This window comes from Neovison vison, chromosome 7 (genome assembly GCF_020171115.1).
Source record: "Neovison vison isolate M4711 chromosome 7, ASM_NN_V1, whole genome shotgun sequence".
NCBI lineage: Eukaryota > Metazoa > Chordata > Mammalia > Carnivora > Mustelidae > Neogale > Neogale vison.
In genome coordinates, this window is record NC_058097.1 from 199,430,053 (window position 1) to 199,455,126 (window position 25,074).

At 56.4% G+C, this 25,074-nt stretch overlaps 4 protein-coding genes across 9 annotated transcripts; 3 read left to right on the forward strand and 1 right to left on the reverse strand.

The window, feature by feature from the left end:
- Nucleotides 1–706: 706 nt before the first annotated feature.
- Nucleotides 707–4,439, forward strand: CATSPERZ (catsper channel auxiliary subunit zeta). Of its 3 annotated transcripts, XM_044261185.1 has the most exons (4): nt 707–1,229; nt 3,092–3,171; nt 3,382–3,448; nt 4,191–4,439. In XM_044261185.1, exons 2-4 carry the CDS (start codon nt 3,094–3,096, stop codon nt 4,298–4,300), a joined length of 255 nt encoding a protein of 84 aa, XP_044117120.1. In that variant the 5' UTR covers nt 707–1,229; nt 3,092–3,093; the 3' UTR covers nt 4,301–4,439. The 3 variants fall into 3 exon arrangements, with proteins under 3 accessions (XP_044117120.1, XP_044117117.1, XP_044117119.1); XM_044261182.1 differs by lacking the exon at nt 4,191–4,439 and having other exon boundaries at nt 3,382–4,084; XM_044261184.1 differs by lacking the exon at nt 4,191–4,439 and having other exon boundaries at nt 707–954; nt 3,382–4,084.
- Nucleotides 4,440–5,238: 799 nt separating this feature from the next.
- On the forward strand, nt 5,239–13,620 carry ESRRA (estrogen related receptor alpha). 4 transcript variants are annotated; one of them, XM_044259577.1, is made up of 7 exons: nt 5,239–5,364; nt 6,862–7,198; nt 10,555–10,671; nt 10,830–10,958; nt 11,400–11,567; nt 11,662–11,931; nt 12,582–13,620. In XM_044259577.1, the coding sequence occupies exons 2-7, from the start codon at nt 6,874–6,876 to the stop codon at nt 12,839–12,841; spliced, it is 1,269 nt and encodes a 422-aa protein (XP_044115512.1). In that variant the 5' UTR covers nt 5,239–5,364; nt 6,862–6,873; the 3' UTR covers nt 12,842–13,620. The 4 variants fall into 4 exon arrangements, with proteins under 4 accessions (XP_044115512.1, XP_044115511.1, XP_044115510.1 ...); XM_044259576.1 differs by lacking the exon at nt 5,239–5,364 and adding an exon at nt 5,505–5,933; XM_044259575.1 differs by lacking the exon at nt 5,239–5,364 and adding an exon at nt 6,053–6,503.
- TRMT112 (tRNA methyltransferase activator subunit 11-2) lies at nt 13,569–14,459 on the reverse strand. The gene is made up of 4 exons (XM_044259578.1): nt 14,337–14,459; nt 14,146–14,247; nt 13,944–14,033; nt 13,569–13,845 (listed from the first exon to the last, which is right to left on the reverse strand). Exons 1-4 carry the CDS (start codon nt 14,412–14,414, stop codon nt 13,738–13,740), a joined length of 378 nt encoding a protein of 125 aa, XP_044115513.1. The 5' UTR covers nt 14,415–14,459; the 3' UTR covers nt 13,569–13,737.
- Nucleotides 14,460–15,059: 600 nt separating this feature from the next.
- PRDX5 (peroxiredoxin 5) lies at nt 15,060–18,673 on the forward strand. Its single transcript, XM_044259580.1, has 6 exons — nt 15,060–15,312; nt 16,604–16,738; nt 17,429–17,560; nt 17,631–17,669; nt 17,815–17,876; nt 18,427–18,673. Exons 1-6 carry the CDS (start codon nt 15,121–15,123, stop codon nt 18,530–18,532), a joined length of 666 nt encoding a protein of 221 aa, XP_044115515.1. The 5' UTR covers nt 15,060–15,120; the 3' UTR covers nt 18,533–18,673.
- The last annotated feature ends 6,401 nt before the right edge of the window (nt 18,674–25,074 follow it).

A 25,074-nucleotide genomic window follows, 5' to 3' on the forward strand; every position in this document is an offset into this window, starting at 1 on the left:
AGTGCTTGCGTCGGGCCACCTCCCGGGCAAGCCAGGCCTCCTGTGACAACCCTCTACCCACCTCCCGGGGCCGAGCCCCTCCTCCCCACGCCTGCACCCGAAAGGGCCACGCTTGGGCCGGTGTCTCCGCCAGCAGGCTAGCGGGTATAGGGTCCGGAATAGGAATCTGCCATGGTGTTCTGTGCGTCTCCAACGTCAGCGCAGATACGGGGCGGTGGGGACGGGGGAGAGAGAATGGCATCTAGCGTGGGGGTGGGGGCTGCAGACTGAACTCTCCCTCGCGAGACCCGCAGCACCATTCGGGAACGCGATCCGGCCCCTCCCCGCTCCTGGAGCGTGACCCCTTGCTCCTCGCCCCGAGGCCTGTGGCGACCCGGTCCGTTGGGGGCAGAACCGTGGACGAAAAACCTTTCAGAGTAAGAACCCTTCCCTGGCCTCTTCCCCCTGTGAGCCCCCAGCCTGGGTCCGTCCTGGGTCCCTGGCTCTTCTCTCCCCCTGCCTCGGCTGTGAGCCCACTCGACAGGCACGGTCCCAGCTGGCTCTTCCTCTCCTTCCCAACTACTGGAGGCCCTTGGCTTCCCTCCATTCTATGTGGCCCACAGGCGTCTTTGGGCAGCTGAGCCTCAGACATGTCGAGCCCAGAGGACATCCGGAATCTGTGGACCAGGGCCACGCTGTCGCAGCCGAAGCTGAATATGCCGCGGTCCAGTGTTGGCGAGGACTCGGACATGGAGGGCAGCAGCGTCGGCAGCAAGTCTCGCCCGTGGTACAACCAGAAGGCCAGAGGCGACTCGGACGGTATTTGGGAAGAATGGGGTATCAGAGAGGACAAGGACAGTTTCAAACAGGAGGATCTGGACAAGCCCTCCTTGCTGGAGCTGGAGCTAAATCGGGCCGGCTCCCTGGGAAGCCATTTAGAGGACGGCGATTCCAAGGAGTCCAAGACCGACACCGGTCAGTGTGGCCTCACAGGGCTGTGGGTATCCACAGGGCAGGGGGCTGGGCAGGACCTCAATATCTGTTGCTGTGAAATAGGGGGTGGAGAGGGAAGCTGTAGGATCCTTTTCCAGGATTCCCTTCCCGGGACCGGTGCCAGTGTTCGCCTTCTACGCTTTAAATCAACCAGACATTCTTGGAGCGCCCCCTACCGGACAGGCGTCGTACAGGGTCCTGTGGCCATGGCACGCCAAGTCCGGGAGACACCTGCGGAAATGCGCAAAGGCAGCGCGGTAGGACCCGTGCTTCTCATGGAATCACTGGGACGGTTGAGAGGAGGGAGTTATTTCCTTGTGTATGGATTTGCTGTCGTTGAGGAGGTGCCTGTCTTCATTCACTCAGTCATTGGCTACAATTTTTAAGTACCTACTTCTTGCTGGGCACTGTCTCGGACTCCCCTCTCCCCCTCGCCCCAACCCCTACCTACATGGGGCATTAGAACGTATAACAGTATTTTATTTATTTATTTTTAAAAAAGATTTTATTTATTTATTTGACAAACAGAGATCACAAGTAGGCAGAGAGGCAGGCAGAGAGAGAGGAGGAAGCAGGCTCCCCGCTGAGCAGAGAGCCCGATGCTTGGCTCAATTCCAGCACTCTGGGATCATGACCTGAGCCCAAGGCAGAGGCTTTAACCCACTGAGCCACCCAGGCGCCCCAAGAACGTATAACAGTATTTTTTTTTTTTTTAAAGATTTTATTTGTTTATTTGACAGACAGAGATTACAAGTAGACAGAGAGGCAGGCAGAGAGAGAGAGAGGGAAGCAGGCTCCTTGCTGAGCAGAGAGCCTGATGTGGGACTCGATCCCAGGACCCTGGGATCATGACCTGAGCCGAAGGCAGCGGCTTAACCCACTGAGCCACCCAGGCGCCCCAAGAACGTATAACAGTATTTTTTTTTTTTAAAGATTTTATTTGTTTATTTGACAGACAGAGATTACAAGTAGACAGAGAGGCAGGCAGAGAGAGAGAGAGGGAAGCAGGCTCCTTGCTGAGCAGAAAGCCTGATGTGGGACTCGATCCCAGGACCCTGGGATCATGACCTGAGCCGAAGGCAGCGGCTTAACCCACTGAGCCACCCAGGCGCCCCCGTATAACAGTATTTTAATGCATTTTGAGTGCTTGCTGTGTGCCAGGCTCTGGGCTTTCTTTGCATGATCACCTTAAACTTCACAACCTTCATAAGGGTCTATTTCTTTTCTTTTCTTTCTTTCTTTCTTTTTTTTAAGATTTTATTTATTTATTTGACACACACACACACACACACAGTGAGAGAAGGAACACAAGCAGGGGGATTGGGAGAGGGAGAAGCAGGCTTCCTGTTGATCAGGGACTGGGCTTGATCCCAGGACCTAGGGATCATGATCTAGCCAAAGGCAGACAATTGAGTACTGAGCCACCCAGTCACCGCATACTTTTTTTTTGTTTTTGTTTTTAAAATTTATTTATTTGACAGAGATCACAAGTAGGCAGAGCCAGGCAGAAGGAGAGGGGAAAGCAGGCTCCCTCCTGAGCAGAGAACCTGATGCAGGGCTGGATCCCAGGATCCCGGGATCATAACCTGAGCTGAAGGCAGAGGATTTAACCCACGGAGCCACCCAGGCGCCCCAAGGGTTATTCTTTTTTTTTTCTTTTTAATTTACTATTTATTTGACAGACATATATCACAAGTGGGCAGAGAGGCAGGCAGAGAGACAGAGGAGGAAGCAGGCTTCACGCCGAGCAGAGAGCCTGATTCGGGGCTCAATCCCATGACCTTGGGATCATGACCTGAGCCGAAGGCAGAGGCTTTAACCCACTGAGCCACCCAGGTGCCCCCCCCCCCAGGAGTTATTCTTATTACCCCATTTGACCATGAAGAACTTGAGGGTCAGGAATTTTCAGTCACTGCTCCTAAGCCTTGTCTGATGGGGAAGTCAGAACTGGAACCTGGGTGGGTGGGATGATAAAGCCCAGGGTAGTAAACTGCTGTCCCATACTGTTTCCCAATAAGGTGGTCTCTGAAGGCCACTCCCCTGCCACCACAAGCCTGCCCCTACGAGGGAAGACCCAGCAGTCTGCAGATGACTGACCTCTCTTTTTCTCCTCTCCCAGAAATGTCTTCCTCAGAGTCATCGCTCAATATCTCAAAGCACACACCTCATCGAGCCTACTGGATGGAGCAGCAGAACAGGGTTAGAAGTACCCAGGGAGACTGGGGATTTTAGTGGGGTGGGGATGGGCAAGTTGGGAGTTGCAGAGGTGAAGGGGTAAGGGTGGTTTGTAGAGGGGAGGGGTAGGCAGCTTGGTTGGGGGTCTTGGGGCTAGAGGGAGCAGGTGGGGCATTTCAGCTTGGGACAGGGCTGGGGTCCCTGGGACATCTGAGCCTCTTGCTGCCTCTCCAGCTGCCACTGCCTCTGATGGAACTCATGGAGAATGAAGCTCTGGAAATCCTCACCAAAGCGCTCAGGAGTGAGCTACTACCCCTGCCCCCCAGACCCTGGGGGATTTTGTAGGGGTTGGGCCTCTGGGAGTGGGGATTCAGGCCGTGTTTGCCTTGTCAGATTCCCTTACCACCCACGAGTATTCTAGGAGCCCTACCAAAAGTAAAAAATTGGACTGGGCACAGGGACATCCAGTGGGGAGAGCATGATGTGACGGTCAGGGGCCTGGGCTCCGGCCTTCATGCAGCCTCTCTCTAGCTGATGTGGCTTTTCTCCATTCCCCAGTGGGGATGACAGTTTTTGTGTGGCTTTGGTCCCCTCCCTTGGTGCTGTGAGGAACCTCTGGACAGTGGATTATTTGGGTCAAAAGTTCTCTCATTTGCCCTGCTTATAAGACAGGGATGCTGGCTAATGGGTCAGGATGAGTGGTCCAACGGGTGTCCACGAAGCTGCTCTTTACCACTGTCCTGGTTCAGGCCTGCAGCACTCTCACCTTGCCCTCACCCATGCTCCATCTCAACACTCTCAGCTTCCTCCACATCCCCCATCTGGAGTACAAGTGTATGACTTGACCTTTAAAAAACAAAACAAAAAAAAACTGTCAGTGCCCAGCACCTTGGAGATCCAGTTTTCCAGACTAACACAGACCCGAGGGCCAAGCACTCCTGCTACCCCAGATCACCCACGGTTCCTCAAATCTCAGGTGCAGCACTGCTGCTGGGGACGCCATGCCCCTGCTCACTGCCCTGAGTGGCCCCTCTGCTCTGCAGGCTACCGGTCAGGGATTGGCCGGGACCACTTCCTGACCAAGCAGCTGCAGCGATACATCGAGGGGCTCAGGAGGCGCCGGAACAAGAGGCTGCGCCTCTTGATGCACTGAGAGCACAACCCGCGGCTCGGGCTGGAGTGACAAGACAGCCCTGCTCCAGTCCCTGGGCCCCCGGCCCGTGCCCAGACACAAGCCCGACCCTGTCCACATGGAATTTGAGTCCTAGAGAAATAAAAGACTCTGTGCACGGTCGGTGAGTCAGTGCGTGGCTGCCCGCGTGAGGCGGGCGCACATGGCTCCGCCTTTCCCCGTGACCTTCACGCGGTCACCGCAGTGACCTTGAGCGTTCTCCGTCCTGGCTCTATTGGCTCCGCCTTCCCGGGACTCGAAATCCAGGACTTCTCGCATGTTTTATGCCTGCTTCTCCCACCCTGGGTCCAGCAGCTGTGTGGGGATACTGGATCTGCGGCCCAAGTGCCCCGGTGGTGTAATCTTGGGGGAAGGGTGAGAAGGTAAAGGGGCAGCACCTCCCCTCTAGTTTGGGCATGCTGGGCCCCGCCCCTCATGCATATGCAGTTACACTAACCTCTCCGCTCGTCCCGCCCTCTAATTTACATATGTAAGCTGTCGCCCAGTCCCGCAACTGCGGCTACCAAGCCACCTCGCCCACTTCGATCGCGCACAGCGCTCCCCGCCTCCTTCGTTACGTAAGAGCGCTCCTGGTTCCAACTCCCTCTCGGAGCTTCTCCAAGTCTCCTCTGGCCCCGCCCCCTCAGCTAGTGCACCGCTTCTACTAGGCGGCGATGGGCGGGACCTTCGTGAAGGACCGCCCCCTGGCATCGCCGGCTCCGCCCTGACTGGTCCGGGCACGCAGGCGCTGCCCCGCCCCTCTTATCTGATTAGCATAGGGCGCCGAGACCCGCCCCCTGCTTTGCATGCGCACGGCCGGCCCCACCCCCGCTGTCAGCTGGAGGAAGCAGAGTAGGAAGCGGCCGCGATGTCCTTTTGTGTCCTACAAGCCGCCGGCGGCGCCGCCGAGTGAGGGGACGCGGCGCGGCGGGGCGGTGCGGCCCGAGGAGGCGGCGGAGGAGGGGCCGTTTGCGGCCCCAGGCTCACCCCGGCGCTCCGGGCCGCTCGGCCCCCATGCCTGCCCGCCAGCCCTGCCGGAGCCCCAGGTCCGGGGGCGGAGGGGAGCGCCGCTGGGGGGGGTGGACGGGCGGGGCGCGGGGGCCATGTGCGTGCGCGGTTGGGAGGCGGGCGGGGGTGGGGCGGGCTCCGGGCGGGGTCCGGCTCCAGGTCCAGCCCGGGTCACGGTTGGGACCGGGTCCAGGGCCAGACGGGGCTAGGGTCCGGGCGGGATCCCGTGTTGAGGTCTCAATGCGTCGGCCTGGGACAGGGGCCGGTTCTGGCTCGAGCTGCAGGTCCCGGCCGGGGTCAGGCTCGGGCCTCGGATCCAGTCCCAGGGCAGGGTTCAATCCGGCACCTGGAGCAAGTCGAAGTCCCAGGGGCGGGCCTGGGTGGAAGATAGGGAGGGCTCCCTGTCTGAGAAGGGGCTCTGAAGACCACGTGGGGGCGCTCGCAGGGGCCTTGGGCCACCCTCCTCTCTGGGTCAAAGGTCATCGCACCGGCAGGGGAGAACTTCCTCCTCCTTGGCGCTCCCCGTTTACTTCCTGATAACCTGATAGAGGTCCCCCGCGGGCGGAGGGGGAGGGGAGGCGCAGCAACTTTAGGCAACTTTCCGTAGGTGTGCGCAGGTTGGGGGGGCGGGGCGCCCCAGAGGTGGAGGATTCTGCGGGCGGCTGGAGTGTAAGAGTGAATGTGCTGGCGGGGGTCGGGGGTGGGGTGGGGTGGGGTGTACGGAGGTGGAGCCGCGTCCTCCGGTGGGCCTGGGATTGGCATGCTGGGGCAGGAGGGGCGCTGAGTCAGGTGTGAAAGGCTCTTACTGTGTTTCCACAACGGTCTGTGTCTGTGTGTGTGTCAGTGTGGGGGCATGGTGTGTTTGGGAGTGAGTGTGTGTGATTGTGAGTCTCGAGTGTGACTTTGTTTATGGGCTGTGCACTTGGGCAGGAGTGTGTGAAGATGAACGGGAGCATGAAGGAGAGCCTGGGCTTGGGGAAGGCCCTGTGTGAGAGCCGGCAGGCGCCCAGTAGAGAGTGAGCATGTGTGAGCGGGTGAGGACACCTGAGGACCCAGGTGAGGGGGAGTGTGTGAAGCCACCACCGGCCCTTGTGTGCCTGCTTTGGGCTTTTGAATGGAGGATGCCCAGGTGAGGGGGCAATCATCGAGGTCCCCAACATCGGAAGAAAATTGAGAGGTATCTCTCTAGGGGCTGGGCATTCCAGATGGGGTTGAAGGTCACTTGGAGACTAAGGCTATGCTCTTCCCTGGCCTGGGTGGGAGTAGGGAGTTTCCAGGCCTCCCCCAGGTTCCCAAGTGGAAGACCTTGCCGACAGTTACTCGCCCTGGAGGCTTTGGAGACTCTGTTCCCATGGCAACAGCTGGGGGGAAGCCTTCTTCATGGGCAGCCCTTCCTTGGACTCTGCTCTCCTTCCCTCCCCCTTGATGAGCCTGGAAGCCTGGCCCTAGGCCCGGGGTTGGGCAACCAGGGTGGCACTGGGACTCCATCCCCCATCCCAGTGTTTCCCTGTGACCCGACAGGTCTCTCCCTGCAGGTGACCAGCGCCATGTCCAGCCAGGTGGTGGGCATTGAGCCTCTCTACATCAAGGCAGAGCCAGCCAGCCCCGACAGCCCAAAGGGTTCCTCGGAGACCGAGACCGAGCCCCCCGTGGCCCTGGCCCCTGGCCCAGCTCCCACCCGCTGCCTCCCAGGCCACAAGGAAGAGGAGGATGGGGAGGGGGCTGGGCCTGGCGAGCAGGGTGGTGGGAAGCTGGTGCTCAGCTCCCTCCCCAAACGCCTCTGCCTGGTCTGTGGGGATGTGGCCTCCGGCTACCACTATGGCGTGGCATCCTGTGAGGCCTGCAAAGCCTTCTTCAAGAGGACCATCCAGGGTGAGCCCCCACCGCGCTCCTGTGCCCTTTGCCCTCTGGGCCTACTGCTACCCAGTGGGTGCTCTGCCAGGTGGAAGTAGATGGCGGAGGTACCACTTGGGGTTCCCAAGTTCCTCCTCCCACCTGGGAGTGCCATTTCCCTGAAAAGTTAAATAAAGCCACCAGGATGTGTTGATGGCTTGGGAGTAGGATGTGAGGGAGGGCTCGGGAAGCCTAGGTTTCTGGGTACTGGAGGCCTAGCACCTTCCACAGTGGCTCTGAAAAATTGGAGGCAGCCTCTGTCTGCTTCTAAACTTCGTTCTTGCTTCTGGTAGCTCCTGACCTCTCTTAGCAGCATGGAACCCCTGCCACGCCGCCTTGGGTGGATTTCCCCAAAGCAACTCCAGCAGAAGGCAGGTTCTCATGGGTAACTGAGAGGGGCTGCCTCATACTTCAGCACCTGACTTTTTTTTTTTTTTTTTAAAGATTTTATTTATTTATTTGACAGAGAGAGATTACAAGTAGGCAGAGAGGCAGGCAGAGAGAGAGAGGAGGAAGCAGGCTCCCTGCCGAGCAGAGAGCCCGATGCGGGACTCGATCCCAGGACCCTGAGATCATGACCTGAGCCGAAGGCAGCGGCTTAACCCACTGAGCCACCCAGGCGCCCTCAGCACCTGACTTTTAAAAAGACTATTACTCACTGAATTCTCACTCGGGAACACATACCAAAACCTGAGTAAGCAGGACGGATATGTAATCAGCATTACTTGGGATGCGCCTGTTACTTGTGTTTTTGTAGGAAACACTGCTTGCTTTGAGGCGATAACGTGTACTTTTGGAGAACATTCCTTGAGTGCTAACCCCGTGTCAGGCATGGTGCCCCCTGTGTCCGTGATCACTTATTCCCCCAGCCGCCCATAAGGTGGCCAGTGCTGTGACCGCAGTTGAGGCCCAGGAAGGTTTTTTAAAACTTTGTTCAAGTCCCACAGGCAGAAGGTGGCAGAAGCCGGACTTGAACTTGGGTTGATTGCTGCTTCTGCTTATTACTTGCAACTGAACTTCGGACAGATGGCTCCCAACTGATTGTGACATTGCAATGGGTTTTGATTTGACCAACACCCACTGCTCTAAAACCCTTTGTGCTCTCTAATGGTTCCGAAGGCCAGGGAACTAACAGGCCCAGGCATTCCTACCCGCCCTGGACCCCTTCTCTGCCAGCTTTGTTGACAAATCTTTATTGAGCCCTAGCCACAGATTGTAATCATTTATTGAGCTTTTGGGGGCTGTGAACCATGTGGAATGTGTTACCTTGACATTCCCTTTCATTCTTACCAGGAATCTTCATAGGAAGGCTTGCTTATATTTATTTATATTTTTAAAGATCGAATTTATTCATTTGAGACAGACCGTTACAGAGAGAGAGAGAGAGAGCATGAACAGGGGGAGTGCCAGGCAGAGGGAGAGGGAGAAGCTGACTTCCCGCTGAGCCGGGAGCCTGATGTGGGTCTCGATCCCAGGACCCCAGGATCATGACCTGAGCTGAAGGCAGACGCTTAACCATCTGAGCCACCCAGGTGCCCAGAAGTCCTGTTTTTATCCCAGTTTTATAGATGGGAACACTGAGGGGTGGGGGGGCTTGGGTATGGGACTTGCCCAAGGTCACACGGTTGGTTAAGAGGTAGTGTCAGGGTGGGCCCCAGGCAGCCTCCAGACCCCTTGTTCTTTACAGACCTGTGCTTTGCTGTCCTGACCACTATGCCTGTGGACATAGCTGGGACTAAGCCATTTATACTCGAGCGAAGGGGAGAGAGGAAAACAATGACTCGTACAGAACTCTGTTGTAGTACAGCTGTTTTAAGTGCTGGAGGGGGAGGAGTGGGATGCGTGCCAAGGAACCTGGCGGGGTTGGAGGCTCTGGAGGTCTTCTTGGAGGAGGTGTCTTGAGCTGCGTGCACAGCCCTGAATACATAGGGTCTAGGAGGAGTGTGTCAAGGGCATGTTGGCTGGTTGTGTCATTCGGTTCTGGCGGTAGCCCTGTGAGGCTGCGAGGGCCACCCCATGTTCATTCAGCGGCCATTACATACCAGGCCCTGTTCCTAGCACTCGGCCGTCCTGGCCCTCGTGGAGCAGATGCTAAAGGGGGAAGACAGATGGTAAGAGAAGTAAGTACGTGTGTAGCGGCTCAAGGCGTGCTGAGAAATGATCAGGCAGGGCAGGCGGCAGGAGGTCTCCAGAGGAGCCCTGACATTCTCACAGTGGGGCCAGGGGGGTTTCCCTGAGGTGACGGGGAGCAGAGCTCAGAGGGAGGTGAGGGAGCAGTGGGCCCTGAGCGTGGCGTCTGTGTGAGGAACAGAGTGTGGGGGGCTGAGGGGAGAAAGGTTGAAAAGCTTCCAGGCCTGGGCTTTTACTCTGAGAAGGGACATCGTTGGAGGATTTGGAGCAGGGGAGGCGGGTGGGATCTGACTTGGGCTGGACGGTTGTCTTGGCCCCTGTGTTGTCATTAACAAAGGAGAAAAGGACAGAGGAGGAGGTCAGTGAGAAGGTGGGGTGATGGTGACTCGGGGCGCAGTGGGTCAGAATCTGGACAGGAGGCAGAGGTAAAGCTGGCTAGGCTGCACTGATGGGCTGGATTTGGGTATAAGAGAAGAATCAAAGATGTTTTCTGGATTTCTGCTTGAGCCACTGGAGAGACGGAGTCCTAGGGTTCGGAGTGGTAGGTCGTGGGCTCCATTTCGGACAGGTGAAGTTTGCCACGCCTCCTACACCCGCACGATGCTGAGGCAGTGGCAAGTGAGTCGAGTTCACGCAGCCCTGCTGAGAGAAACTGGAAGGCCCACGCCCGGTGAGCTCACCGGGGAAGTGAGCTGGAGGAGACGAGGTCCGCGGGCGGCCCTGGGGTGGGTCCTTCGATGGAAGGAGTCGATGGGAATGCACAGGAATGAGAGTGGCCAGTGAGGTGGAAGGAGTGGTGTCCTAGAGGCAAAGGATGACAGGTGTCCAGGTGTGTGTGGGAGCAGGACATGATCACGGCATCAGGTGCTCCTTCAGGCCAAGTAAGAGGAGGACAGGAATGGACCGCTGGCGCAGCGCTGTGGAAGCTGCTGTGGCCTTGACGAGAGCAGGTGGGGTTAGTAGAGCCCAGAGACGTGGCTTGCCAAGAGGCTTGGGGCCAGGATCAGCCTGACTCCCTGGGCGCAGTCAGGAGCCCCCAGCCCAGAGGCCATTCCCTTCACCGTCTCGGGCTTCCCTGCCCCGCTCAGGGCACTCCCACTCTCCCCAGATCTGCGTTTGCCTGGGACGAGTGAGGGCCCTCCTGTCCTCTGGGCCCCCTCCGGACTCTGGGAGGCCGCCACTGGAGCCCTGTCTCTTGTCGGCAGGGAGCATCGAGTACAGCTGTCCAGCCTCCAACGAGTGCGAGATCACCAAGCGGAGACGCAAGGCCTGCCAGGCCTGTCGCTTCACCAAGTGCCTGCGGGTGGGCATGCTCAAGGAGGGTGAGCACTGGGCAGGGGCTCACGGAGCGCGGGGCGGGGGTAGCCGAGGCCTGGGGCCTTCTGCAGGCAGCGATGGGGGACTGGGTGGGGTGGGGGTGGTGCTCCGCAGGGCAAGCAGCCCCCAGCTGCAGGGACACAGCCCTGTCCTGCCATTCAAGGAGTACGTCTGGACCGCGTGCGAGGCGGGCGACAGAAGTACAAGCGGCGGCCGGAGGTGGACCCGCTGCCCTTCCCGGGCTCCTTCCCTGCTGGACCCCTGGCAGTAGCTGGAGGCCCTCGGAAAACTGGTGAGTGCTGTGGGCCCGGGGAGCTCTAGGGTTGGGATGGGGCTGGGACACGAGAGGCCCATTAGGTGTCAGTCATCCCGAATGGATAGCGTGGGCATCGGGAACCTGGTTTGCCCTTCGTCTGTTCCCAACACATTTCCCTGAAAGCATACTTTTGAAAATACCTTTTTTTTTTTTTTTTTTCCTCAAACCAGTCCCTGAGTAGTACACCTGGGACCAGGGAAAGATTTTTCTCACACTCGGAACCTGTCCGTGGACTTGCTTTCCTGGGGAGATCTTGGGAGCCCTTTCCGGAGAGAAGTGTCCAAGCCTGGCTGGCCAGTGGCTATTAAGAAGGCCATGGGGTGGGGCAGGGGTGATGGCTAATTTAGGGAAGGTGCTTGACCCCGAAGGGGCCTTCAAGGTGATGACTTCAAGGGCATCCTTCACCTGTCCTGGCAGCCCCCGTGAATGCACTGGTGTCGCACTTGCTGGTGGTTGAGCCTGAGAAGCTATATGCTATGCCCGACCCGGCGGGCCCCGATGGACACCTCCCAGCCGTGGCTACCCTCTGTGACCTCTTTGACCGAGAGATTGTGGTCACCATCAGCTGGGCCAAGAGCATCCCAGGTAAAGGGCCCAGGTGATCTGGGGCTTCCCTCTGCAGGCCAGGCCCGGCTCTGGTGAACTCCTTCAGCCAGGTCTGCTTCCCACTGCCCTCCAGGCTTCTCGTCACTGTCACTGTCTGACCAGATGTCAGTCCTGCAAAGCGTATGGATGGAGGTCTTGGTGTTGGGTGTCGCCCAGCGCTCACTGCCACTGCAGGACGAGCTGGCCTTCGCGGAGGACCTGGTCCTGGACGAGGAGGGGGCACGCGCCGCTGGCTTGGGGGAACTGGGGGCCGCGCTGCTGCAGCTGGTGCGGCGACTGCAGGCCCTGAGGCTGGAACGTGAAGAGTACGTCCTGCTGAAGGCCCTGGCCCTTGCCAATTCAGGTGAGCCTGGGCGGACGCTGACGGGAGTCTCCTCGAGGCCCTCCAGGTCCTCACCCTGGCCGTGGCCCAGTCTCATTGGGCAGACAAGGAAGACTGCGGCTTAGGGAAGAGTAGGGATTTGTTCAAAGTCCCAAAGAAGGCAAGGGTAGATCTGGGAACCGAAAGTAGGATTTCGAGCTCTAGGGCCAACCTTTTTTTTTTATTATTTTTTAAAAGATTTTATTTATTTATTTGACAGAGAGAGATCACAAGTAGACAGAGAGGCAGGCAGAGAGAGAGGGAAGCAGGCTCCCTGCTGAGCAGAGAGCCCGGTTCGGGGACTCGATTCCAGGACCCTGAGATCATGACCTGAGCTGAAGGCAGCGGCTTAACCCACTGAGCCACCCAGGCGCCCTCTAGGGCCATCCTTACACGGAAAAGTGAACCACTCAGTGGGAAGGAAGATGGGGAGGAGCAAAGGGGGCCACGGTCGAGGGAGAAAGCAGGGGGCCCTGGCTCATGCGCAGGAGTGGAGAGTGGTGCCTCGGTCAGCTCCTCCAGTCCGCGTCTGGCTCCTCCTCAAGCAACATCCGGCAAAGCTCAAGCATTTGGGGGCTCTGCCTTTTCTGGAAACCATCCCGTGTCCACAGCGTTCTCTCCTCTCCTTGCAGACTCTGTGCACATCGAGGACGCCGAGGCTGTGGAGCAGCTGCGTGAAGCTCTACATGAGGCCCTGCTGGAGTACGAAGCAGGCCGGGCGGGCCCCGGAGGGGGTGCTGAGCGGCGGCGGGCAGGCAGGCTGCTGCTCACGCTACCGCTCCTTCGCCAGACAGCGGGCAAAGTGCTGGCCCATTTCTATGGGGTGAAGCTGGAGGGCAAGGTGCCCATGCACAAGCTGTTCTTGGAGATGCTCGAGGCCATGATGGACTGAGGCAAGGGGTGGGCATGGGTGGGGGTGCTGGCAGGACCCGCCCAGTATGGGGTCAGCCCCAAGGGGGCAGAACTGGGGTCCCGGCAGTGCCACAGCCTGCTGGCAGGGCCAGGGCAATACCATCAGCCCCTGGGAGCAGGCCCTACGCCCTCCCCTCCCCCCTCCCAGGGGGTCTTAGAAGCTGGGAATGTGTGCGCCCAGGCTCTGGGCACAGTGCTGCCCCTTGCAAGCCATAACGTGCCCCCAGAGTGTAGGGGGCCTTGCGGAAGCCATAGGGGGCTGCAGGGGACATGTGGGGGGGCAGAAGCCTGATCTCAGGGAGGGAAGGGAGTGGAGGCTACAGTCTCCCAGTGGGTGATGCTTTTGCTGCTGCTTAATCCAACCCCCTCTCCAGAGCAGAGGGGGATTTGGAAAGCAAAGGCCCCTGCCCCCTTCGCTCCTCTCCTCATCATTTGCATTGGGCATTACTGCCCCCCCTTGAAGCAATAACTCCAAGCAGGCTCCAGCCCCTGGACCCCTGGGGTGGCCAGGGCCCCCCATCAGCTCCCACCCAGCCTCCTTGGGGGGTTAGGGAGAGCACTGCCTCTATGCCCTGCAGAGCAATAACACTATATTTATTTTTGGGTTTGGCCAGGGAGGTGCAGGGACATAGGGCAAGCCAGGGCCCAGAGCCTTTGGCTGTACAGAGACTCTATTTTAATGTATATTTGCTGCAAAGAGAAACCGCTTTTGGTTTTGAACCTTTAATGAGAAAAAGAAATATATCGAGCTCAAGAACACTGTGTTTCGTGTGTCACTGGGTCAAGGTTTGGGGATACAAGACAGACCTAACAAACATATTATACATAAACAAAACCATTCGTGGTTACAAACTGAAAAACTAATCCCTGGTGCGGTTAAGTCTCGGTTTCCTCATCACTCAGCAGCATGTTAGGGATTCCGCGACTGATGGGGAACAGACGTCCCGACTCTGGGCACTGCAAAGTGCCCTCCAGCACATCCACCTGCGGGGGGGGGGCGGGAAGGAGAGGGAGAACAGAGCTGAGCACGGGCAGCCTGTGGCTGTGATGGCCAAAGAAGCAAGCGATGGGCTGGTTCTCACCTCCAGCAGCACGTGGTGCATCTGTCTCAGGAATTTCTCATCATGCTCATACCCTTCAATCGGCCCCTTGGGCACCTCGACCAGATGCAACTGTGGGCAAAGGCCTAGATCAGATCTGGGCACCCCGCCCCTTGCTCTGAGACCAGGTTCTCCACCCCCCTCCAGGCCCCGGGGGAGCACGGGCGTGGGGGAGGGTCCTCACGGTATCCGCCGCCTCCAGAAGCGCCGCCCACTCCACCTTGGGTATCATACGCGCCACGAAGTCGGGGTTGAACTCCACCGGGTTGATGCGGACCTCGGTGGCCTGCGGAGAGGAGGGGTTTTGTTAGGGACAGGAGCCTGGTTCCCCCATTCCGCCCAGGAGACAGGCGCGAGACTGCCCCCGGCCGATACCTGGAGGCGCAGTGGGAAGCCACGGGGCCCCACCCCCCGCACATGCGAGCTCAGCAGGTTGTGGGTGAGCAGCTTCATGTCGCCGCAACGCGTTCGCCGCAAGCCGGAACCGGAAGGAGGCAGAAAGTCCGCTGCGTCACTTCCGGGGCCGCTCCATTCTCGTCCTATTGGACGGCTCGGAGGAGCGGAACTGGCGAACATGCTGGAACTTCTCGTGCTAGCCGGAGTAGAGGTATTTGAGGAGCTTGGTCGGATCACGCGCTCCTACCGGAAGCGTCCCGGCGGGAGATGGCTACGGCGCAGGCCCAGTGGTTTCCTTTAGCCACAAGTCATGCACACTGTACATCCTACGTAAAGCAGCCGCAGTGCAGGGGCCTGCGCTGTATGCGAAATATACAAGTTTTTCTCCTCCACAGACGCCCGACACGATCGTCTTCCGCCCCTCGCTTCCGGCTAAGGAAAAGAAACATTGCAGGAATCCGTAAACCAGCCGCTTCACAACAGCGATACCCCATCCTTCTATATGAATAAGTTGTGCGGCTACCGAATGCCCCGCCCATTCGTAACTGCGCCCTTGGTCCAGCCCCAAATGCAAATAAGCCGAGCGCCCCAGAAGTTCCGCCCCTGCACGCACCCCTACGCCTGCGCAATAGAGGAGCCTCGCTGGGGGCGGGCCCGGCAGTGGCTCCGCCTCTCGGAGAGGGGACTCGCTTTGGGTTCCTCCCACCAGGCCCGCCCCCTGCCGCGGCCCCGACGCTAGGGCGGAACGGCTACGCGGTCCAGGATGGGCGTGCGGCTTTTTCAGCTGCGTCTCCTGAGTCGTCGGGCAGGCTCGGTGCTCTTCCCGGCAGCAGCCGTCCAGTCTGCAGCAGCGGCGGCGTCGAGAGCAGGCGGGTGCCGGCAACCAGGCAGGGAGTGGACGCTTGGAGGGGCCTACGGTTTCAGAAGCGCCGCCTCAGCCATGGCCCCAATCAAGGTGACCGCTGGCCGGGACCGGCCTGAGCTCCCATCCAGCCAGTCTTCCCAGTGCCCTGCGTCCTGCTTGTCTGGGGAGAATCATCCTCCTTCCTGCCCTTCCGGACCTCTGTTCACCCTGCCAGGGACTCTTCCCGCAGTAGTCCCTCATGCCCTGGGCAGCCCCCGCACCCCTGTGGCTGCTCCCTCCCCAGTTTTCGCCAATCTTCGGGACTCGTACCTTATCTCCTGGACAGCCCCCAAGGCTCTCTCGAGCCTTCACCCTTTGTACTGCCACTATGCGTGATGCGTCTCCACCATTTTTAGGCGATTGAATACCATGGCCTCCGCCTTCTGGAACCATCTCCTTTACCACAGGACCCTTTTTCAATCTCCATACGAGCTCCTCCCCCATACTGCCCTGTACGTTTTTGTTACATTCCTGGGCATCATTCTTCACCCCATGGTCTGGAGCAAGTGTTTTCTCCTAAAGCCCTACTGTGTCTCCCCCCTTCCACTTCTCCCATGGCTAATTCCCACTTTTCTGCTGAGTCTTTCATCCCTTCATCTGGAACGACCCCCGGATCCTGGAAACCACCTCCCTTCCCTTTCCACACCCTTCTGAAACCTGCTCCTCTTCCTGCTTAATCTAATTCCCAATCCCTGATTTGCCCTCCCTTCGTATATGTCCTCTGACTCCCTGAAACCCTCACACACTCCCAGGTAGACTAATCCAATCCCTTTGAGAGATGCCTTTTATTTAATGCCCTTCCCCCCCAACTTTTCCATCTTCTGCTCTCTCCCTTTTTCTCTTCCTGAGGGCTGGACACCAGACCTGACCAGGGTTCTCTCCCTCCCTGTTGTCAAGGTCTCCTCCTCACCCCCAGATAGATCGATCCCCTGCCTCTCCTTCCCTGACCATTTGTCCCATTTCTTTCTGGTAAGAAGTCGACTCCTTGATTATGCAACCTCTTGCAACAGCCAGAGAGGCCTCCTCTCCCATTTTCTGTGGTTACCAACAGACTGGTTAAAAAGGAACCGGGTCTACCTTAAAACCTGAGGGTGTGGAGGAACCAGGTGGTTCGAGGAGAGGGGAGGGCGGCCGGGAGGGAATTCTGGAAACTTGGACAGGTTAGGACATTCCAGCTCTGTCCACTCTGCTGCACTAGGAACAAGTGCCTGGTCTGGTTTAACACCTTTACCTTGGCTTCTCCTTACCCACTCCCTCCTTCTTCTACTCCTTATCTCCTTATCTAGTCCCTTTGCTCGTTCCAGAATAACCAAGTCACTCCTTACCAAGTCGTTCCCTCTAGGTGGGAGATACCATCCCTTCCGTGGTGGTTTTTGAAGGGGAGCCTAAGAACAAGGTGAACCTGGCAGAGCTGTTCAAGGGCAAGAAGGGGGTGCTGTTTGGAGTCCCTGGGGCCTTTACCCCCGGCTGTTCCAAGGTGAGACCTGCCCTTCTGGGACTCAGCAGTTGGAATCTTGTGTGCGTGTCTGTATTGTTCCTGAATCCTAGGGTGGCTTGCAATGAGAGCGTGTAGCTGTCGTGACAGTTAAAAAGCCTATCAGAGCAGGACGCCTGGGTGGCTCAGTCCATTAAGCGGCTGCCTTTGGCTCAGGTCATGATCCCAGGGTGCTGGGATGGAGTCCTGCATCAGGCTCCCTGCTCAGTTGGGGAGCCTGCTTCTCCCTCTTCCTCTGCCGGCTGCTTCCCCTGCTTGTGCTCCCCCTCCCTCTGTCAAATAAAGAAATAAAATCTTAAAAAACAAAACAAAGCATACAAGAGCTTTCAGAAAAATGTGGTGGCTGTGAAAAGGTCGTGGGGCCAGGAATGTAGGAGAAAAGGGTATTGTAATTAAATCCAACATCTGTTATTGCTGCTGTTGCTGATTGGCGCTGTGGGAGATACTTGGGTAAATAAAGTGTAGTCACGTCCAAGGGAAGTTCACTGTGACCACAGAGGGCTCAAATTTGGATCCGGGCTTCCTTGCCGCCAAGGCCAAAAGGAACTGGCTGACATTTCTAATTGATCAAAGATATTGGAGAGGGAAGTGAGGAGGGCCTGGAGATAAAGGGAAGGCGTTGCAGAGCCCAGGCATTTAATCTCTTTGTTAACCCTCTGTTTCCCCTCCTAGACCCACCTGCCTGGATTTGTGGAGCAGGCTGAGGCTCTGAAGGCCAGGGGGGTCCAGGTGGTAGCCTGTCTGAGTGTTAATGATGTCTTCGTGACTGAAGAGTGGGGACGAGCTCACAACACCAGAGGCAAGGTGAGGTATGGGTCCTGCAGGGGATCCAGGCCAGGCTGGGATTTTTCTTTGACCTTTACTTTCTCCTTAGGTTAGGCTCTTGGCTGACCCCACTGGGGCCTTTGGGAAGGTGAGTGTACTCCTGCAAGCCCCACCCTATAGGGTGGTCCCTTTGCCAGGCCTTGGATGCAGGAACTTGGAAGGGAACAGCTGGTGGGGGCGGGGCTTGGTCTGTTCTGGAAGTTTCTAAGCCTTATCTCTGGTTTTCCTTTTAGGAGACAGATTTGCTATTAGATGATTCATTGGTGTCTCTCTTTGGAAATCATCGGCTCAAGAGGTAAAAGCAGGAGGGTCCTCTGTGGGGTTCCCCTGCCACCCCTTCAATCTCCATTCCTTGTCTCCAGGCCCAGGCCATTGTAATTGGCTTGGTTTTGCTCTCCTTTTAAAGATTTTCCTATTCATTTTGGAGAGAGCGTGAGTGTGCAGAGGGAGAGGGAGAGAGTCCTTTTTTTTTTTTTTTTTTTTTTTAAAGATTCCATTTATTTATTTGATAGAGCACAAGCAGGGGGTGGGACAGGCAGAGGGACAAGCAGGCTCCCCGCTGAGCAGGGACCCCCCCCCCCCCAGTGCCTCCCCCTGCAGTAGGGCTCAGTCCCAGGATCCTGGGATCATGACCTGAGTGGAAGGCAGATGCTTACTTGACTGAGCCACCCAGGTGCCCCGAGGGAGAGAGAGTCTTAAGCAGACCCCACGCTGAGTGCAGAGCCCGATCTCATGATCGTGATCTTGATCTCATGACCCTGAGACCACGATCTGAGTGGAAACCAAGAGCTGGACACTTAACCCGAGGGCACCACCCAGCGCCCTTGACCCAGTCTCTCTGGCAGGTTCTCCATGGTCATAGAGGATGGCACAGTGAAGTCCTTGAATGTGGAGCCAGATGGTACGGGCCTCACCTGCAGCCTGGCCCCCAACATCCTGTCACAGCTCTGAGGCCCTGGGCCCAAACTCCTTCCACCCTTTTCCATTTCACCTGCCCAGCCCTGGACAGAGGGCCCAGTCCAGCCTCAGCGGCGGCTACCAAGTGGGAATGGTGACTAAATTTCTGCAATAAACACTTGTGGTTCACAGTTAGTCGTTGCCTTTTTTTTTTTTTTTTTAAGATTTTATTTATTTATTTGACAGAGAATGGAAAGAGGGAACACAAGCAGGGGGAGTGGGAGAGGGGGAAGCAGGCTCCCCGCTGAGCAGGGAGCCCGATGTGGGGCTCGATCCCAGGACCCTGGGATCATGACCTGAGCCGAAGGCAGACACTTAACAACTGAGACACCCAGGCGCACCTGATTTTTCTTTCTTTTTTTTTTTTTTTAGACTTTTTTTTTTTGGGGGGGGGCAGATAGAGATAACAAGTATGCAGAGAGGCAGACAGAGACAGAGGAGGAAGCAGGCTCCCTGCCGAGCAGAGAGCCAGATGTGAGGCTCGAACCCAGGACCCTGAGACCACGACCAGAGCCGAACACAGAGGCTCAACCCACTGAACCACCCAGGCGCCCCTGATTTTTCTTTCTTTCTTTCTTTCTTTTTTTTTTTTAAGATTTATTTGAGAGAGAGAGAGGGCACGTGTATGCATTGGGGGTGGGGGGAGGGGCAGAGGACGAGAAGCAGACTCCCTGCCGAGGCTGGAGCCAGGACCTAGGGCTCCATCTCATGAACCTGAGGTCATAAGCTGAGTCAAAATCAAGAGTCGGGCTCTTAACTGACTGAGCCATCCTCCTTGGTTTTGAGTTGCCTTAGGACAGTCAGAACTGTGAGGGTAGTGGGCAGGGCGGACGGGGTACTAATGGGGGATGCTGATTTCATTAAGGACATAGGGCCTTTGAATGAAGTGTTAATGAAATGTCCCCATAGAAGCTGGGGAAGGACCAATGATCTGAAGAGCAAGGGAAGGAGCGTCTGTGCGGAGGGAGTTGGGCCCTAGGAAGACGCGAGCTTGGCTTGCAGCTAGGACTTCTGCATTGATCACAGGGTGCTGGCTGACCTCAGACCATAAACCTCAGGGTAGGAGTGTTGGCTTTGGGTGCCCCCCTACCTGGGCCAGGCTGAAAGGTGAGTTGATGGGGCTTGGGGGAGAAGATGCCGGTGAGGCCTGACCAGGGCTGGGTGTGCTGTGAGGGCTGCGGGTCAGAGCGGCCGGCATGGTCTGGGCTGCAGGCCATTGCTATCTGCAGGTCCTGCCCTTGGCCTCTGCCTTTTGTCCCTGGGAAGCCTTGCACTTGGCATCAGGCAGCGATTACTGGCTCCTGCTGTGTTTAGGAGCTCACAGATTTTTAGTTTAATTTGACACAGAGAGAAAGCGCACAAGCAGAGTGAGAGGAAGAGGGAGAAGGCGGCTCTCTGCTGAGCAGACAGCCCAGTGCGGGGCTCCATCCCAAGACCCCGGGGCCATGACCTGAGCCAAAGGCAGATGCTTAACCAACTAAGCCACCCAGACCCCCCACGGAGCTCCTTGTCTTAGGGAGGGCAGGTGCTTGGAGCTGCCTCTTCAGGTGCAGTCAAAATCCTCATGATGATCCCGTGGGGTGTGAGCCTGAGAGGCTTGGGGGGAGAGAGTGCGGGAGTCAGCAGCCGCCAGCTCCCCCATGGGCTGTGTGCCCTCCTCCTCTTCGCTGCAGAACCTGTGCCCCCTGGCACCTCCTTACAACTAGCGCACGCTGAGTCCCGGACGCTGCCGCCCAGCAGCCTCTCTTTCTTTTACTCCCGGCCTCTTCAACTGAGGCCCAGGAAGGCCTCTGAGAGGAAGTGTCCCCTCCGGGGTCCTGTTGCCATTGACTGGGCCTCTTGGCATGAGGGGGCTCCCAGGGCCTGGGTGGCCCCCGGGGTCAGCGCGGTGGGAGTCAGCTGTGAGTGGAGGTGGCCATATTCCTCAGCTTATGGGGTGGCTGGTAGTACTAGTCCAGGGCTGCTCCGGATACTCGATCGCCTGAGATCAATGGTCACGTGGCAAGAGAATCTGGCAGAGTTTCATCTCCTGGGTGGACACACTGTGTTTCAGGCTGGTAGAGAAAGGGCAGGGCAAAGGGGCCTGGAGCAGTGGGTTCTGGAAGCCTGGAGCTGTACCCGGCAGGGCCGTGGGCATGAACTTCCTGGGCTGTTGGTGCGCTGATGTTAAAACAGAGCCTGAGGGGCACCTGGGTGGCTCAGTGGGTTAAAGCCTCTGCCTTCGGCTCAGGTCATGATCCCAGGGTCCTGGGATCGAGCCCCGCATCGGGCTCTCTGCTCAGCGGGAAGCCTGCTTCCTCCTCTCTCTCTGCCAGCCTCTCTGCCTACTTGTGATCTCTGTCTGTCAAATAAATGAATAAAGTCTTTAAAAAATAAATAAATAAAACAGAGCCTGAGACAGTCACACAACACATCTCCAGCTAAAACTCACCCACCTGTCCTGACCCTCCCAAGGGCACAGCAGATCTGATCTGGAAGGCTAAGGGTTTTACTTAGTATCAGCAGTTCTGGCCTTTTCTGGGTCAAGAGTTCCTTTGAAGAGCAGCTGAGAGCCATGCCCTTTTTCTTAGAAAATGCACATCAGGGCGCCTGGGTGGCTCAGTGGGTTAAGCCGCTGCCTTCGGCTTGGGTCATGATCTCAGGGTCCTGGGATCGAGTCCCACGTTGGGCTCTCTGCTCAGCAGGGAGCGTGCTTCCTCTTCTCTCTCACTCTGCCTGCCTCTCTGCCTACTTGTGATCTCTGTCAAATAAATAAATAAAATCTTTAAAAATAATAATAATAAATTAAAAGAAAAAAGAAAATGCACATCATTGGGCGCCTGGGTGGCTCAGTCAGTTAAGCGGCTGCCTTGGGCTCAGGTCACGATGTCAGGGTCCTGAGATTGAGTCCTGCATCGGCCTCCTGCTCGGCAGGAGCCTGCTTCCCCCCTCTGCCACTCACCCTGCTTGTTCTTGCTTGCTCTCTCCCTGTCAAATAAATAAACTGAAAAGATCTTTTAAAAAATCACTTTAAAAAGGAAATGCACATTTGCACATACGTATGCACAGCGGCACATGTGAACACCGTGCTTTTTAAGGGTTTGCAGGGGGTCTCCTGAAGTCCTCCCAGAGATCCCAGGTGAACCCCCACCCCTGCCTGGGACTCATTATATCAGAGTGGGGTCACCAGGCTTTAGGCTCAGACCACTAGACTGTGAATCCTGACCCGCTATCAAGAAGCTGGTGACCTTGGGCAGTCTCATTTCCCTTGACCCCACTTCCCTCATCTTTATTTTATTTATTTATTTTTAAAGATTTTATTTATTTATTTGGCAGGCAGAGATCACAAGTAGGCAGAGAGGCAGGCAGAGAGAGAGGAAGGGGAGCAGGCTCCCTGCTAAGCAGAGAGCCTGATGCGGGGCTCCATCCCAGGACCCTGAGATCATGACCTGAGCCGAATGAAGGCAGAGGCTTAACCCACTGAACCACCCAGGCGCCCCTTCCCTCATCTTTAAAGTCGGAATAATCCAGCCCACCTCATAGGGCTGTTGGGAACCAATGAGAGTTTATGTAAAGCACCGGGCACAGTGCCTAGCACGCAGAAAGAACCCAAAACATGGTTATAAAGAGAAAAAGAAACAAAGCATCCTTGCTCTCCACCACGCAGTCTGTGCGTGGGTAGAGAAGGAGCTAGAGGGGCGCCTGGATGACTCAGTCAGTTGAGCGTCGGACTCGGTTTTGGCTCAGGTTGTGATCTCAGGGTCATAAGATCGAGTCTGCCATCCGGCTCCACTGGGCACAGAACCTGCCCGGGTTCTCTCCCTTTCTCTCCCTCTCCTTCTGCCCCTCTCTGTGAGTGCTCTCTCTCCCACATAAATAAATAAATAAATAAATAAATAAAATCTTGAAAAAAGAGAAGGAAAGAAAAAAGAGAGAGAAAGAGCTAGGAGTTAGGAGAGAAGTCAAACCTCAGTCCTGTTATCTGTGATTCCGATGTCTATGCCTCCCTGGGCCTCAGTTTCCTTATCAGTATAATGGGCTAGTGACTCTCTTTTTATCTGCTGTGTGTAGGTCCCCAGGATTCTCCATACATTGTCTGGCACCTTAGGCCTCGAAGGTTAAGGAGCTGGGAAAGTGTCCCCGGGGGGAGTCTTGGCCAGGCCCTAGGGTGTCAGACCTGAGCTTCTGAGAGAAGGAGAGGGTTGGAGAGGTGCTGTCATTCCTGGCCCAGACCTTGGACTGTAGTTATGTAGGTCCCACCACCACGAGGATATTGACCCCGAGGGAACCCATGCTTGGGGTTTGGCCACGCAAATGTCGAGGAGTAACAGTGGAGGGAGAAGATCGTGTGTGTGTTGTGGGTGTGTGTGTGTGTATGCACACATGTGTTTATACAACTTGGGCTGAAGTTTGGATAACATCTGCATGGATGGATGGATTTTTGGTCTAATAAACATGCACATCAGTTGGCCATATTATTAATATTTGCATTGATTCTCCCTGCTTGAGCTGGAAGGTTTTTTGTTGTTGTTTTTTTTTTTTTAAGATTTTATTTATTTATTTGATAGAGATCACAAGCTGGCAGAGAGGCAGAGAGAGAGAGCGGGGGTGGGGGGGGGAAGCAGGCTCCCTGCTGAGCAGATAGCCTGATGTGGGTCTCAATCCCAGGACCCTGAGATCACGACCTGAGCTGAAGGGAGAGGCTTTAAAGATTTTTTTTTTTTTTAAAGATTTTATTTATTTATTCGACAGAGAGAGATTACAAGTAGGCAGAGAGGCAGGCAGAGAGAGAGAGGAGGAAGCAGGCTCCCCGCTGAGCAGAGGGCCCGATGCGGGACTCGATCCCAGGACCCCGAGATCACGACCCGAGCCAAAGGCAGCGGCCCAACCCACTGAGCCACCCAGGCGCCCCTGAAGGCAGAGGCTTTAACCCACTGAGCCACCTAGGCGCCCCGGGATGGACGGTTTTTGTTTGTTCGTTTGCTTGTTTGTTTTTTATCGAACACAGGTAAGGTGCCCTGCTCAGGACATGTTTTGGGAAACAGTAAAGAAATGAAGGATGAGAGAGAGAAAGAGAGAGAGAAAGTTATCCTTTCTCCAGTTTCCTGAATATTGGTTCTCATTGTTTCAGCATAAATTTGACCATAGCACATTTGAGTGAGAACTAGATTTGTTTGAGGGTGATAACAATTCCAGTGACTTGAAACAGAGGCTTAGCTCACAAATATGCAGTAGGAAGGTTGATAGCCTAGGGCTAGTACAGCAACTCTGTGATTAAAAGGGACCCATGCTTCTCCTATCTTGCTGCTCTGCCATTTTAAATATCTGCCTTCTACCTCACAATCCAATGTGGCTGCTTGAGTTCCAGCCACCACAGCTGTAGTTCGGCCAGAAAAAAGTCCATGCCAGCTGTCTTTTAAGAAGGTTTTCTGGAAGCTCTCACGTATCATTTCCACTTAAACCTAACTGGCCAAAGCTTTGTTGCATGGTCACACCAGCTGAAAGAGGAGGCTGGGAAATGTCCAGCCTCTCTCCTGCTCCCTGCAAACCTTGGTCTCCACAGTCACCCTGATTCCCCAGCTTGTGGGTTGTCTGGCCTCTTCAGCATCTCCTAACGATGTTCACCACCTGGGATGTCCCTCCCTTTCCTGTCCCTGCCCAAAGCTCTCTACCCTTTGAGGTCGCAGGTCGGTCCCGTTTGCTAAGGACCACTGCCCCATTCCTGTCCCTTGCCTGAATGAGTCCCCATGGGCCACATCCCCAGCTTCATCAAGGATGGAGGTTTTTTTTTTTTTTTTTTTTTTTTAAAGATTTTATTTATTTGACAGAGATCACAAGTAGGCAGAGAGGCAGGCAGAGAGAGAGGAGGAAGCAGGCTCCCTGCTGAGCAGAGATCCCGATGCGGGGCTCCATCCCAGGATCCTGGGATCATGACCTGAGCCCAAGGCAGAGGCTTTAACCCACTGAGCCACCCAGGCGCCCCGAGGGGTTTTTGACATGTAATTCACATATCATAAAATTCACTCTTTAAAAGCACAGTTGAGTGGTGTTTCGTCTACTCACCTAGTTGTACGATCGTCACTGCCACGAAGACGGATCTTGAATCTCAGCGACTTCTCTCAAGATGAGTGACACACATGTGCCCATCCTAGTTATGAAAGGCATGTTCGGACTTCTCCCCGCCCCATGCCCCTGAGGTCACATCAAGTGTCTTGCAACCAGTGGTGTCCCCAAAGCCCAGCAATGAGCATGCCAGGCACGGGCCCTGCGGACACCACCACCAGACGGGACTCCAGGTGCCAGACCCCCGATGAGCGCTTGCAGTGTGTGAGGGGGAGCTGGGACAGGGCAGCTCAGGTTGGGGTGTTTGGGGAATGGCAGAAGGACTCTGGCCACTAGCCCACCCTGCCATGGGGTACAGCAGGGGGAATGGCTTCTAGGTGCGGGCTGAAAGGTGACCAGAGGACAGCTTGGTGAACAGAGGTGGGAAGGGTGTTCTAAGTGCCAGGAACAGCCTTGCCAAAGCCTAAAGGTGAGCGAGGGAGCCAGGTCTGGGC